The sequence below is a fragment of the Cherax quadricarinatus genome, chromosome 17, assembly GCF_038502225.1.
Source record: "Cherax quadricarinatus isolate ZL_2023a chromosome 17, ASM3850222v1, whole genome shotgun sequence".
In the NCBI taxonomy this organism is placed as follows: domain Eukaryota; kingdom Metazoa; phylum Arthropoda; class Malacostraca; order Decapoda; family Parastacidae; genus Cherax; species Cherax quadricarinatus.
In genome coordinates, this window is record NC_091308.1 from 21,640,028 (window position 1) to 21,654,275 (window position 14,248).

Consider the following 14,248-nt stretch of genomic DNA (forward strand, 5'->3'; position numbering starts at 1 on the left):
CAAGTATGAGTAGTGGGGGGGTTGAAGAGGGTTGGAATAGTTTTAAAAATGCAGTATTAGAATGTGGGGCAGACGTTTGTGGCTATAGGAGTGTGGGTGCAGGAGGAAAGAGGAGTGATTGGTGGAATGATCAAGTAAAGGGTGTGATAAACGAGAAAAAGGTAGCTTATAAGAGGCTGTTACAAAGCAGAAGTGTTATAAGAAGAGCAGAGTATATGGAGAGTAAAAGAAAGGTGAAGAGAGTGGTGAGAGAGTGTAAAAGGAGAGCAGATGATAGTGTGGGAGAGGCACTGTCAAGAAATTTTAATGAAAATAAGAAAAAATTTTGGAGATAAACAAGTTAAGAAAGCCTAGGGAATGAATGGATCTATCAGTTAAAAACAGAGTAGGGGAGTTAGTGGATGGGGAGATGGAGGTATTGAGTAGATGGCGGGAATATTTTGAGGAACTTCTAAATGTCGATGAAGAAAGGGAGGCAGTAATTTCATGCACTGGCCAGGGAGGTATACCATCTTTTAGGAGTGAAGAAGAGCAGAATGTAAGTGTGGGGGAGGTGCTTGAGGCATTACATAGAATGACAGGGGGTAAAGCAGCTGGAACTGATGGGATCATGACAGAAATGTTAAAAGCAGGAGGAGATATATTGTTGGAGTGGTTGGTATTTTTGCTTAATAAATGTATGAAAGAGGGGAAGGTACCTAGGGATTGGCAGAGAGCATGTATAGAAAAGGTTTTCTTACGATTTTTTATAAATTTTTCATATTTTTGAGGATGGCTTTCACTCATGTTATAGTGGGTTTTACTCTGGCCACATTTATTTAGTAAAAAAAAATTGTCTTATGGCTGGTAATATTTGCTATTTTTACTTATGTTTGTAGGCAACTGTGGTTATGATTGCAGCAGGTAACTATTGTGGAACTGCCTGTCACATGTTTGTACAGTTATTGTACAGGATCACATCAACCCTCCCCACACATTTCTAAAAAGAGTAACAACTATAATGTAATGAATAAAAAATTTTTTTTTGAGTTCTGATGACTTACAAAGCTTGTAAAAAATTAGATTAGCTCTACTGAGGGCCTAATGAATGTAACCCTATTTTTTCCCATATATTCTTCAGTTCATTTTATAAAAAAAATTTTAACAGATGCCATTTTAAGGAACATAACTACTGTTTTAATCGACAGCCAACTGTATAAATCAATGATAGAATAACAAGCTTAAACTATCCTACTAAACTTTCTCAAACTAAAGAAATTATAATTACAAATTAAAAAAGGGATGAAAAACTTATCAAAGGACTTACAGTGGCTTTGGTGGATCAGATGCAAGGAGAGTTCCATCATTTCTCATACGGCCTTCATCATCTTCATCACTGGAATCTTCATCGATAACAGCAGGAGGTGCAGGCGATTCATGCTTACTTCCGCCTCCGTTTTGACGACTTTTATCTTGTTCTCGTCGCTCTCGTTCCCTTTCTCTTTCTCGTTCACGTTCACGTTCACGTTCCCTCTCCCTCTCCCGTTCCCGCTCACGCTCTCTATCTCTTTCCCTCTCACGTTCCCTTTCACGGTCTCTTTCTGCCCTTTCACGTTCTCTGTCTCTTTCTGCTCGTTCTGCTCTTTCCCGCTCACTTCTGTCTGCACGTTCTCTTTCACTTCTTTCTCTTTCTCTGTCTCTGTCATTAGCGACTGCCCCAAGCTCATTCAGGTGCTGAGCAAGCATATCCAAGTCCTGCAGTCCAATTGAAAATGAATTATATACATAATTTCTGAAAGAAAGAAATATCATCAAAAGTAGTATTCAAAAATTTGGATAAACTAAGCTACAGTGTATCGTGAAATGCTGTTTCATGCCACAGCTTAATTTTATGGACGAAAAGAATATCCATTTATCTTTTAACAGACTATAGCGCAGATAAATGGGTAAAGGTAAATTGATGTAAGTAATGACTGAAGGTCACGGGCACTAGGATGCAAATTGTGTGCTCGAATTATCACTAACCTCCAACCTCCAAGGGTGAGGCTGCCCACAACAAAGGACACCAAGCATTATGAAACATAAGAAAAACAAACCAGTTAGTAGCTTCTCATGCAAAACTCAACTGAAGATAATGAGTACTAAGTGAGCAAAAGGTATTAAATAATGTACATTCAGAAGCCATGCTCTAAGTTGGCAGAATTGATGTCCACCCTGAAGAGAACATTAGAAAAAACTTGTGTTTTAAATTTAAAGCACGCAAGAACAGTCAATATAAAAAATTTGTCTATAAACAATGAATCTCAACAATGCTACCGGTAATCCCTTCCTCTACAAAATTTTGGGACTACACTTGAAATTATTTATTTATAACTAATAACAGTCCAAGTAAACTGTGGCATAAAGCCCCCACAGGCATGCGTATAGGGGAAGATTGGTGGGCCACTTACAAACAGTACAGAGATATCATACTGTGGACAAACATGGGGACCTCATCAAAAACTGTACATCATTCACCCAACACATAATATCCTCATTTTCATTTCACATAAAAATGTACTGAAAAATGTGCTTAACCAATTTAGAATTTGTTTGTAAAATAATTGTATTATGATTATCATTATTATAATTTTCAAAATTTGTTAAATTTATTTAAATCCTGATAATACTGTGCCATTCAACTATTTAGATTCATTCCAATTATTATCTCACCTAGTCCTAATATTTATTTTATTAGTAGTAAATATTAGTAAACAGCTCTACAAAGCATAGTAATTACATTCTAAGTAGATGAATATCCCATTAGTTAATCTATTTCCAATACATTTATTAGTAAGAAATCTATCCAAATTAAACAAGTAGAGAATGTAATGTAAGCAGTGTGTAGGAGCCACGTACCTCTGGTTTTCTTGCCTGTGCTTGGGTGGGCTGTGGTTGCTTCACCATGTGAGAATTACGCTGGTCCCTCTGGTCTCTATGTTCCCTGCAAAATGCAAAACAGTGCTGAAAAAAATATACATGCAGGATAGTTGAAACAAACAGGTTTATAGATAAGCAATTTGCAATCATCTATGATGAAAGTTTCTATTGTTTAGTCATCATAATGAATTCTCCCTCTCCCAGCTTTTTCATTCTACCCCATTACAAACCCTCATCCAATATTACTACCCTCTCTTCCTTTCCCTCTGCAAATATACTCTTTTATCTCAATACCCATCACTTAACCCTTTCAGTGTGGATCCCATTGTTCTATGGCTTTCAAGCCCAGGTTGGAGCCTTAACCCTTTCAGGGTTTCGGCCGCACTAGTACGGCTTATGCACCAGTGTTCATGACATACTAGTACGCATAAATTCTAGTGCCTTCAAATCTAGTGAGAGAAAGCTGGTAGGCCTACATATGAAAGAATGGGTCTATGTGGTCAGTGTGCACAGCATAAAAAAAATCCTGCAGCACACAGTGCGTAATGAGAAAAAAAACCTTTGACCGTGTTTTTGGATTAAAACAGCGACTTTGCACTATATTTTCACATGGTATTAATTGTTGTATTCTAGTTTTCCTGGTCTCATTCTATAGAATAGAAGACATATTACAGAAATTGAGATGATTTTGACTGATTTTACAATGAAAAGTACCTAGAAATTGAGCTCAAAGTAGCAGAAATGTTCGATTTTTACCAAAGTTCAAAAGTAAACAAATTATGCTAAGCGTCCAATACATGTCAACTGGTGAGTCTAATATTCTTTCACAAGTGCACCGATATTATTTATACCATTTCTACACTAATGCAGTAGTCTGTATAACAGTAAATCTTATTTTTTTTTTGTGAGAATAAAAATTCAAAGTGGAAAGCATAAGAAATGTAAGAGGGGCCTGGGGACGTGACTAATGAACAGAGGAAATGTTATTTTAGTGCCAGGAATGTCTTTCTTGTTTATTCTGGACCCTATTTGGAAATTGCCATCTTTTGAAATTTGTGTGAAATTGGCAAAATTGATAAATTCTTACCACTGTATTGGATAGTTGAAATCGGTAAATTGGTAGTTTCTTGTACTCATTCGATATAAAAAACGAAGTTCTAGCGAAATAGTTATGATTTTTGTCGACTAGTACATTTGAATTGGCTGAAAATAGGGCTCAAAGTAGGCAAAATTGCCGATGCGTAAACATCGTCGAGACTGCTAACTTCGCAAGAGCATAATTCAGTAAGTTTTCCATCAAATTTCATACTTTTGGTGCCATTAACAGCCAACTTGTTAAAAAAAAAAAAAAAAAAAAAAAAAAAAAAAAAAAAAAAATTATATATATATATATATATATATATATACTTCCCGGTAAAAGTGGGTCTTAGACGGGGATGTGTAATGTCACCATGGTTGTTTAATATATTTATAGATGGGGTTGTAAAGGAAGTAAATGCTAGGGTGTTTGGGAGAGGGGTGGGATTAAATTATGGGGAATCAAATTCAAAATGGGAATTGACACAGTTACTTTTTGCTGATGATACTGTGCTTATGGGAGATTCTAAAGAAAAATTGCAAAGGTTAGTGGATGAGTTTGGGAATGTGTGTAAAGGTAGAAAGTTGAAAGTGAACATAGAAAAGAGTAAGGTGATGAGGGTGTCAAATGATTTAGATAAAGAAAAATTGGATATCAAATTGGGGAGGAGGAGTATGGAAGAAGTGAAAGTTTTCAGATACTTGGGAGTTGACGTGTCGGCGGATGGATTTATGAAGGATGAGGTTAATCATAGAATTGATGAGGGAAAAAAGGTGAGTGGTGCGTTGAGGTATATGTGGAGTCAAAAAACGTTATCTATGGAGGCAAAGAAGGGAATGTATGAAAGTATAGTAGTACCAACACTCTTATATGGGTGTGAAGCTTGGGTGGTAAATGCAGCAGCAAGGAGACGGTTGGAGGCAGCGGAGATGTCCTGTCTAAGGGCAATGTGTGGTGTAAATATTATGCAAAAAATTCGGAGTGTGGAAATTAGGAGAAGGTGTGGAGTTAATAAAAGTATTAGTCAGAGGGCAGAAGAGGGGTTGTTGAGGTGGTTTGGTCATTTAGAGAGAATGGATCACAGTAGAATGACATGGAAAGCATATAAATCTATAGGGGAAGGAAGGCGGGGTAGGGGTCGTCCTCGAAAGGGTTGGAGAGAGGGGGTAAAGGAGGTTTTGTGGGTAAGGGGCTTGGATTTCCAGCAAGCGTGCATGAGCGTGTTAGATAGGAGTGAATGGAGACGAATGGTACTTGGGACCTGACGATCTGTTGGAGTGTGAGCAGGGTAATATTTAGTGAAGGGATTCAGGGAAACCGGTTATTTTCATATAGTCGGACTTGAGTCCTGGAAATGGGAAGTACAATGCCTGCACTTTAAAGGAGGGGTTTGGGATATTGGCAGTTTGGAGGGATATGTTGTGTATCTTTATATGTGTATGCTTCTAGACTGTTGTATTCTGAGCACCTCTGCAAAAACAGTGATAATGTGCGAGTGTGGTGAAAGTGTTGAATGATGATGAAAGTATTTTCTTTTTGGGGATTTTCTTTCTTTTTTGGGTCACCCTGCCTCGGTGGGAGACGGCCGACTTGTTGAAAAAAAAAAAAAAAAATAAAAAAAAAAAAAAAATATATATATATATATATATATATATATATATATATATATATATATATATATATATATATATATATATATATATATATATATATATATATATATATATATAAAAAAAAGATTACCAAAAAGAATACGAAGAAGAAAATTGTCAAAGTGGGAAGTCTGAATGTGCGTGGATGTTGTGCAAATGATAAGAAAGAGATGATTGTGGATGTTATGAATGAGAAGAAACTGGATGTCCTGGCTTTAAGTGAAACAAAGCTGAAGGGGGTGGGAGAGTTTCAATGGAGAGGAATAAATGGGATTAGGTCAGGGGTTTCAAATAGAGTTAGAGCTAAAAAAGGAGTAGCAATAATGTTGAAGGATAAGCTATGGCAGGAAAAGAGGGACTACAAATGTATAAATTCAAGGATTATGTGGAGTAAAATAAAGATTGGATGTGAAAAGTGGGTTATAGTAAGCGTGTATGCACCTGGAGAAGAGAGAAGTGTAGAGGAGAGAGAGAGATTCTGGGAAATGTTGAGTGAATGCGTGGGGAGTTTTGAATCAAGTGTGAGAGTAATGGTGGTTGGGGATTTCAATGCTAAAGTGGGTAAAAATGTTATGGAGGGAGTAGTAGGTAATTTTGGGGTGCCAGGGGTAAATGTAAATGGGGAGCCTTTAATTGAGCTATGTGTAGAAAGAAATTTGGTAATAAGTAATACATATTTTATGAAAAAGAGGATAAATAAATATACAAGGTATGATGTAGCACGTAATGAAAGTAGTTTGTTAGATTATGTATTGGTGGATAAAAGGTTGATGGGTAGGCTCCAGGAAGTGCATGTTTATAGAGAGGCAACTGATATATCGGATCATTATTTAGTTGTAGCTACAGTTAGAGTAAGAGGTAGATGGGAAAAGAGGAAGGTGGCAACAACAAGTAGGAGGGTAGTGAAAGTGTATAAACTAAGGGAGGAGGAAGTTTGGGTGAGATATAAGCGACTATTGGCAGTAAGGTGGGCTAGTGCAAAGATGAGTAGTGGGGGGGTTGAAGAGGGTTGGATGAGTTTTAAAAATGCAGTATTAGAATGTGGGGTAGAAGTTTGTGGTTATAGGAGGGTGGGGACATGAGGAAAGAGGGGTGATTGATGGAATGATGAAGTAAAGGGTGTGATAAAAGAGAAAAAGTTAGCTTATGAGAGGTTTTTACAAAGCAGAAGTATTATAAGAAGAGCAGAGTATATGGAGAGTAAAAGAAAGGTGAAGAGAGTGGTGAGAGAGTGCAAAAGGAGAGCAGATGATAGAGTGGGAGAGGCACTGTCAAGAAATTTTAATGAAAATAAGAAAAAATTTTGGAATGAGTTAAACAAGTTAAGAAAGCCTAGGGAACGTATGGATTTGTCAGTTAAAAACAGAGTAGGGGAGTTAATAGATGGGGAGAGGGAGGTATTAGGTAGAAGGCGAGAATATTTTGAGGAACTTCTAAATGTTGAGGAAGAAAGGGAGGCGGTAATTTCATGCACTGGCCAGGGAGGTATACCATCTTTTAGGAGTGAAGAGCAGCAGAATGTAAGTGTGGGGGAGGTACGTGAGGCATTACGTAGAATGAAAGGGGGTAAAGCAGCTGGAACTGATAGGATCATGACAGAAATGTTAAAAGCAGGAGGGGATACAGTGTTGGAGTGGTTGGTACTTTTGTTTAATAAATGCATGAAAGAGGGGAAGGTACCTAGGGATTGACAGAGAGCATGTTTAGTCCCTTAATATAAAGGGAAGGGGGACAAAAGAGATTGTAAAAATTATAGAGGAATAAGTTTACTGAGTATACCAGGAAAAGTGTAGGGTCATAACTGAAAGAATTAGAGGCAAGACAGAATGTAGGATGTGTAGATCAAGTGTTTACACTGAAGCGTATATGTGAACAGTATTTAGATATAGGTAGGGAAGTTTTTATTGCATTTATGGATTTAGAAAAGGCATATGATTGAGTGGATAGGGGAGCAATGTGGCAGATCTTGCAAGTACAGTGGACCCCCGGTTAACGAACTTTTTTCATTCCAGTAGTATGTTCAGGTACCAGTACTGACGGAATTTTTTCCCATAAGGAATATTGTGAAGTAGATTAGTCCATTTCAGACCCCCAAACATACACGTACAAACGCACTTACATAAATACACTTACATAATTGGTCGCATTTGGAGGTGATCGTTAAGCGGTGGTCCAGTGTATATGGAATAGGTGGTAAGTTACTAAATGCTGTAAAGAGTTTTTATAAAGATAGTGAGGCTCAGGTTAGGGTGTGTAGAAGAGAGGGAGACTACTTCCCGGTAAAAGTAGGTCTTAGACAGGGATGTGTAATGTCACCATGGTTGTTTAATACAGTGGACCCCCGCATAACGATCACCTCCGAATGCGACCAATTATGTAAGTGTATTTATGTAAGTGCGTTTGTACGTGTATGTTTGGGGGTCTGAAATGGACTAATCTACTTCACAATATTCCTTATGGGAACAAATTCGGTCAGTACTGGCACCTGAACATAATTCTGGAGTGAAAAAATATCATTAACCGGGGGTCCACTGTATATTTATAGATGGGGTTGTAAAAGAAGTAAATGCTAGGGTGTTCAGGAGAGGGGTGGGATTAAATTATGGGGAATCAAATACAAAATGGGAATTGACACAGCTACTTTTTGCTGATGATACTGTGCTTATGGGAGATTCTAAAGAAAAATTGCAAAGGTTAGTGGATGAGTTTGGGAGTGTGTGTAGAAGGTAGAAAGTTGAAAGTGAACATAGAAAAGAGTAAGGTGATGAGGGTGTCAAATGATTTAGATAAAGAAAAATTGGATATCAAATTGGGGAGGAGGAGTATGGAAGAAGTGAATGCTTTCAGATACTACTTGGGAGTTGACGTGTCGGCAGATGGATTTATGAAAGATGAGGTTAATCATAGAATTGATGAGAGAAAAAAGGTGAATGGTGCGTTGAGGTATATGTGGAGTCAAAAAACGTTGTTCATGCGTGCATCAGTTATCATACTTCCTAGATTTTGACTAAATTGGCTAATGTTTGACTGTGGAACTCTGTAGATGTTTATCAATGTGAGAGGTTTTTGTAGGTATTTGGATTTGAATTTATCTATGGAGGCAAAGAAGGGAATGTATGAAAGTATAGTAGTACCAGCTCTCTTATATGGGTGTGAAGCTTGGGTTGTGAATGGAGCAGCGAGGAGACGGTTGGAGGCAGTGGAGATGTCCTGTCTAAGGGCAATGTGCGGTGTAAATATTATGCAGAAAATTCGGAGTGTGGAAATTAGGAGAAGGTGTGGAGTTAATAAAAGTATTAGTCAAGAGGGCTGAAGAGGGGTTGTTGAGGTGGTTTGGTAATTCAGAGTGAATCAATCAAAGTAGAATGACATGGAGAGCATTTAAATCTGTAGGAGAAGAAAGGCGGGGTAGGGGTCGTCCTAAAAAGGTTGGAAGGAAGGGGTAAGGGAGATTTTGTGGGCAAGGGGCTTGGACTTCCAGCAGGCGTGCATGAGTGTGTTCGATAGGAGTGAATGGAGACGAATGGTATTTGGGACCTGACGATCTGTTGGAGTGTGAGCAGGGTAATATTTAGTGAAAGGATTCAGGGAATCCGGTTATTTTTATATAGCCGGACTTGAGTCCTGGAACTGGGAAGTACAATGCCTGCACTCTAAAGGAGGGGTTTTGGGATATTAGCAGTTTGGAGGTATATACACAAATACCCGCACATAGAAGAGAGGAGCTTACGACGACGTTTCGGTCCGACTTGGACTATTTACAAAGTCACACAAAGTGTGACTTTGTAAATGGTCCAAGTCGGGCCGAAACATCGTCATAAGCTCCTCTCTTCTATGTGCGGGTTATTTGTGTATCGTTCCAGTCACGGTATTGTGCCTTTTTTTGTTATTTTTGGAGGTATATGTTGTGTATCTTTATACGTATATTCTTCTAAACTGTTGTGTTCTGAGCACCTCTGCAAAAACAGTGATTATGTGTGAGTGAGGTGAGTGTTGAATGATGATGAAAGTATTTTCTTTTTGGGGATTTCTTTCTTTTTTGGGTCACCCTGCCTCACTGGGAGACAGCCGACGTTGAAAAAAAAAAAAAATATATTGGTGTACCAATAAAGTGCGTACTAAGTGAAAGTGGCCAAACATGGAGAGTGAAAAGTATAAAGTGATGAAAAACTTCAAAAGTCAACACATTGAAGATACAACAAAAATGTGATGAAGGGATGGTCCGTTTAGACTGGACCTATCTTGATACTAAATTAAACAGGTTTTGGAGAAATTATCTATGAATTGCTGCCAAGGACAGTGACAACACTGAAGGGAGATTTTAAATTACCTGGTAAAAATTTAACTATGAGCAAATACAGGAGGGGCAAGCTAGGAAATTTACACCCATCACTTAAGGTTCCTAGAAATATCTTCAAAGCACAACTCACAACAATGTCTGACCTGTGTTCCCGATGTTCACGATGTTCACGGTGGTCCCTAGGATGGTGCTGAGGTGGTGTACCTGGCTTGTGTGCTGCTGGCTGATGGTGATCTCGCCCTTGTGGTGGTGGTGGAAGAGGCCGCTGAGGAGGAGGCTGCTCCTGGCCAAGCAAACGAGATGGAAGAGCTGGTCTTGCTGGAGGACCAGGTTCTGGGATTTCTTCTTTATCCTTCTTTCCACCATTACGCTGGTGTTCCTAATGATTGAATTACAATTTTATTGTGAAGGTGGATAATAAGTTTAACTGATCTACTTAATCGAAGATATATCAAAAGTAAGAGAAATTAACATTTTTATACAGCTTAGCCCCTCATTACCATTAGTCATTGCATTTACAAAGATCATTTCTCAGCAACTCACATTTTTTCAGTTGTGCATTGCTGTATGCATTAATACCCTTAATTCTGGCTTCAGACAAGACATTTATAGCCTTAATAATAAACCTTAAAACTATTACATATACAATCCTTTCACATATTCTCTTGTGCACTTTGTATCTAAAGAATTCCAAACTGTTATTCTTACTATGATTTTAGGTTAATAATTGAAAGCCATAATAACTCCTACATACCCAGTAAACATGATACTAATATTGAAGCGAGGTCATAGGCAGGAAACCCTGAGCTACAGAAGAGTCCTTAACCCTTTCGGGGTCAGTTTTATTGTTCTACGGCTTTGAAGCCTGGATCGGTCCCATCGTTCTATGCCACGAGCTCAGTTCTATCAGATAAGCCGTGAGTGGTAAATCTGGGCCTAGATATGAGAGAATAGGTTCGTGTGGCAAGTGTGCGCCACATAAAAAAAAATCCTGCAGCATGCATAGCATAACGGGAAAAAATTACCAACACGTTTTTTGTTTAAAACAGCGACTTTGTGGTGTATTTTGGTATAAATTTATGTTTATATACTCGGTTTCTTAGTCTCACTTGATAGAGTGTAAGGCACATTACAGAAATACAGACAATTTTGATTGGTTTCAGGATTGAAAGTACTGTGAAATGTGCAATTTTTGCTGATATTCCCGAGTACACAAATTACGTCACTCGCCCAATATGCATCCAACTGGTCAGTCTAATACATGTTCACAAATGCGCTGACATTGCTAATACAATTATTACAATAATGCAGTAGTGTGCATAACAGTAAATTTTCTGTTTTTTTTTTTTTTGTGTGTGAATAAAAATTCAAAATGGAAAGCAAGTGTAATATAGGAGAGGCCTGAGGATGTGAGTAACAAACAGAGGAAATGGTGTTTTAGTGCCAGGAATGTCTACACTGTTTACTCTGGACCAAATTTTGAAACTGACAATTTTTTAATGGTGTGTGAAATGAGCCAAATTACTGATTTCTGATCACTTTATTGGGTAGTTGAAATAGGTCAATAGGAGGTTTTTTGTACTCATTTGACAGAATAAAAGGAATACTAGTGAAATAGCTTTGAGCGTGGTCGACTGGAACAATGGAATTGGCCGAAAATAGGGCTCAAAATGGACAAAATCTCTTATGTATAAATATCGCTGAGAACGCTAAATTTGTGATAGTATAATTCCTTAAGTTTTCAATCAAATTTCATACTTCTGGTTTCACTGTGTTCAGAAAAAGATTCTCTATCATTTCGTAAGAAAACACAATTTTTTTCTTTTAAATTCTTCAACCCTGAGAGCAAGTTTCAGATCTAGGGTTTCGACCCTGAAAGGGTTAAATTGTGTCTGACATACTAGTATGCAAATGCTATATCCAACATACTTGTGTGCACAATTTTTTATACCTTCAAATCTGCCACATGACAATATTTCTGACTACACAACTCTCTAGGTCTTCTTCATTCTATTCATATACATGTATTTGAAAAAAATCTAAGGCCAGTAGTCCACACAGTGTATCATGGTTACTCAGGTGATGACTGTATTAAATGTACTAGTATGCCTACCTAGCAGAAGTAAAGTACAGTGGACCCTCGCCTAACGAACATGTCACATAACGTTAAATCCGCCTAGCGAAGCGTTTGAGCATAAAAATTTTGGCCCGCATAACGATAAAAAACTCGCCTAATGTGATTCGTCCAGGACGCATACAACATGTGGCCGGAGCGCGCCTCAGCTACCCCGTGGATGCTAGTGTTCATAAGCCAGCCAGTGCAGCCGCATCTACACATACATTCAGTACATTTCACATTATCCCAGTGTTTTTAGTGCTTGTAACAGAAAAAATAAGCCACCATGGGCCCCAAGAAAGCTTCTAGTGCCAACCCTGTGGTAAAAAAGGTGAGAATTAGTATGGAAATTAAGAAAGAGATAATTGCTAAGTATGAAAGTGGTGTGCGTGTCTCGGAGCTGGCCAGGTTGTATGCCAAACCCCAATCGACCATCGCTACTATCCTCGCCAACAAAATGGCAATCAAGGAAGCTGTTCTTGCAAAAGGTTTAAGTTTGTTTTCGAAACAGAAATAGCAAGTACTCGAAGATGTTGAGAGAGTGTTATTTGTGTGGATAAACGAAAAACAGATAGCAGGAGATAGCATCTCTCAAGCAATCATATGTGAAAAGGCTAGGAAGTTGCATGACGATTTAATTAGAAAAATGCTTGCAACTAGTGGTGATGCGAGTGAATTTAAGGCCAGCAAAGGTTGGTTTGAGAGATTTAAGAATCGTAGTGGCATACATAGTGTGATAAGGCATGGTGAAGCTGCCAGTTCGGATCAAAAAGTGGCTGAAAAATATGTGCAGGAATTCAAGGAGTACATACAGGCTGAAGGATTGAAACCCCCAACAAGTGTTTAATTGTGACGAAACAGGCCTCTTGGAAGAAAATGCCAAACAGGACCTACGTTACCCAGGAGGAAAAGGCACTCCCAGGACATAAGCCTATGAAAGACAGGCTTACTCTTTTGTTGTGTGGTAATGCTAGTGGTGATTGCAAAGTGAAGCCTTTATTGGTGTATCACTCTAAAACTCCCAGTGTGTTCAGGCAAAACAACATCCTCAAGGCTAATTTGTATGATGTGGAGGGCAAACAGTAAAGCATGGGTCACTAGGGACTTTTTTTATGACTGGTTACAGATGCATTTGCCCCCACTGTGAAAAATTACCTCCTGGAAAATAAATTGGACCTTAAGTGCCTCCTGGTATTAGACAATGCTCCTGGTCATCCTACAGACGTGGCAGAGCGACTTTCTAGGGACATGAACTTCATTAAGGTGAAGTTTTTGCCTCCTAATACCACTCCTCTCCAGCAGACCATGGACCAGCAGGTCATTTCAAACTTCAAAAATCTCTTCACAAAAGCTATGTTTCAAAAGTGCTTTGAAGTGACCTCAGACACTCGATTGACCCTACGAGAGTTTTGGAAAGAAAGACTATAGTATCCTCAGGTGTGTAAACCTTATAGGCAAGGCTTGGGAGGAAGTGACTAAGAGGACCTTGAACTCTGCTTGGAGGAAATTGTGCCCAGAATATGTAGAAGAGAGGGATTTTGAAGGGTTTGGGGCTAATCCTGAGAAGCATATGCCAGTTGTGGATTCTATTGTGGCATTGGGGAAGTCTTTGGGGTTGGAGGTTAGTGGGGAGGATGTGGAAGAGTTGGTGGAGGAGGACAATGAAGAGCTAACCACTGATGAGCTGCAAGAGCATCTGCAACAGCAAGAGACCACACCTGAGGAAACTGGTTCAGAAGAGGGGAGAGAGAAATTGATGAGGTTGCCTACTTCAAAGATTAAGGAAATGTGTGCAAAGTGGGTTGAACTGCAAACCTTTATGGACAAAAATCACCCTGACACAGCTATTGCAAGCCGTGTTAGCAACCTGTACAATGACAATGTTGTGGCCCATTTTAGGAAAATCTTAAAGGAACGTGAGGTACAGAGCTCTATGGACATATTTGTTGTGCGACAGAGGTCCAGTGACTCTCAAGCTGGTCCTAGTGGCATTAAAAGAAAGGAAGTAACCCCGGAAAAGGACTTGCTACCTCAAGTCATCATGGAAGGGGATTCCCCTTCCAAACATTAACAACTTCCACCATCTTCCCTCCTCCCATCCCATCAATCATCACTAGATCTTCAATAAAGGTAAGTGTTATGTATTCTTTATTTAGTACAGTAGTAATTGTGCATGTCTTCTTTTTGTGTGTAGGAAAATATAT

The 14,248-nt window shown here is 38.7% G+C and overlaps 1 protein-coding gene across 12 annotated transcripts in view; it reads right to left on the reverse strand.

Annotated features, from left to right (window-relative positions):
• msn (serine/threonine-protein kinase msn) overlaps positions 1-14,248 on the reverse strand; it is a 777,533-nt gene that overhangs the window by 214,463 nt on the left and 548,822 nt on the right. For 10 of the 12 annotated variants that reach the window (XM_070085848.1, XM_070085846.1, XM_070085843.1 and 7 more), the window contains 4 exons: positions 10,072-10,307; positions 2,878-2,962; positions 2,005-2,025; positions 1,307-1,734 (listed from right to left, as the gene is read on the reverse strand). In XM_070085848.1, the coding sequence (XP_069941949.1) occupies positions 1,307-1,734; positions 2,005-2,025; positions 2,878-2,962; positions 10,072-10,307 (770 nt within the window). The remainder of the gene's footprint in view (positions 1-1,306; positions 1,735-2,004; positions 2,026-2,877; positions 2,963-10,071; positions 10,308-14,248) is intronic. The other 2 variants (XM_070085845.1, XM_070085847.1) reach the window with 1 other exon arrangement.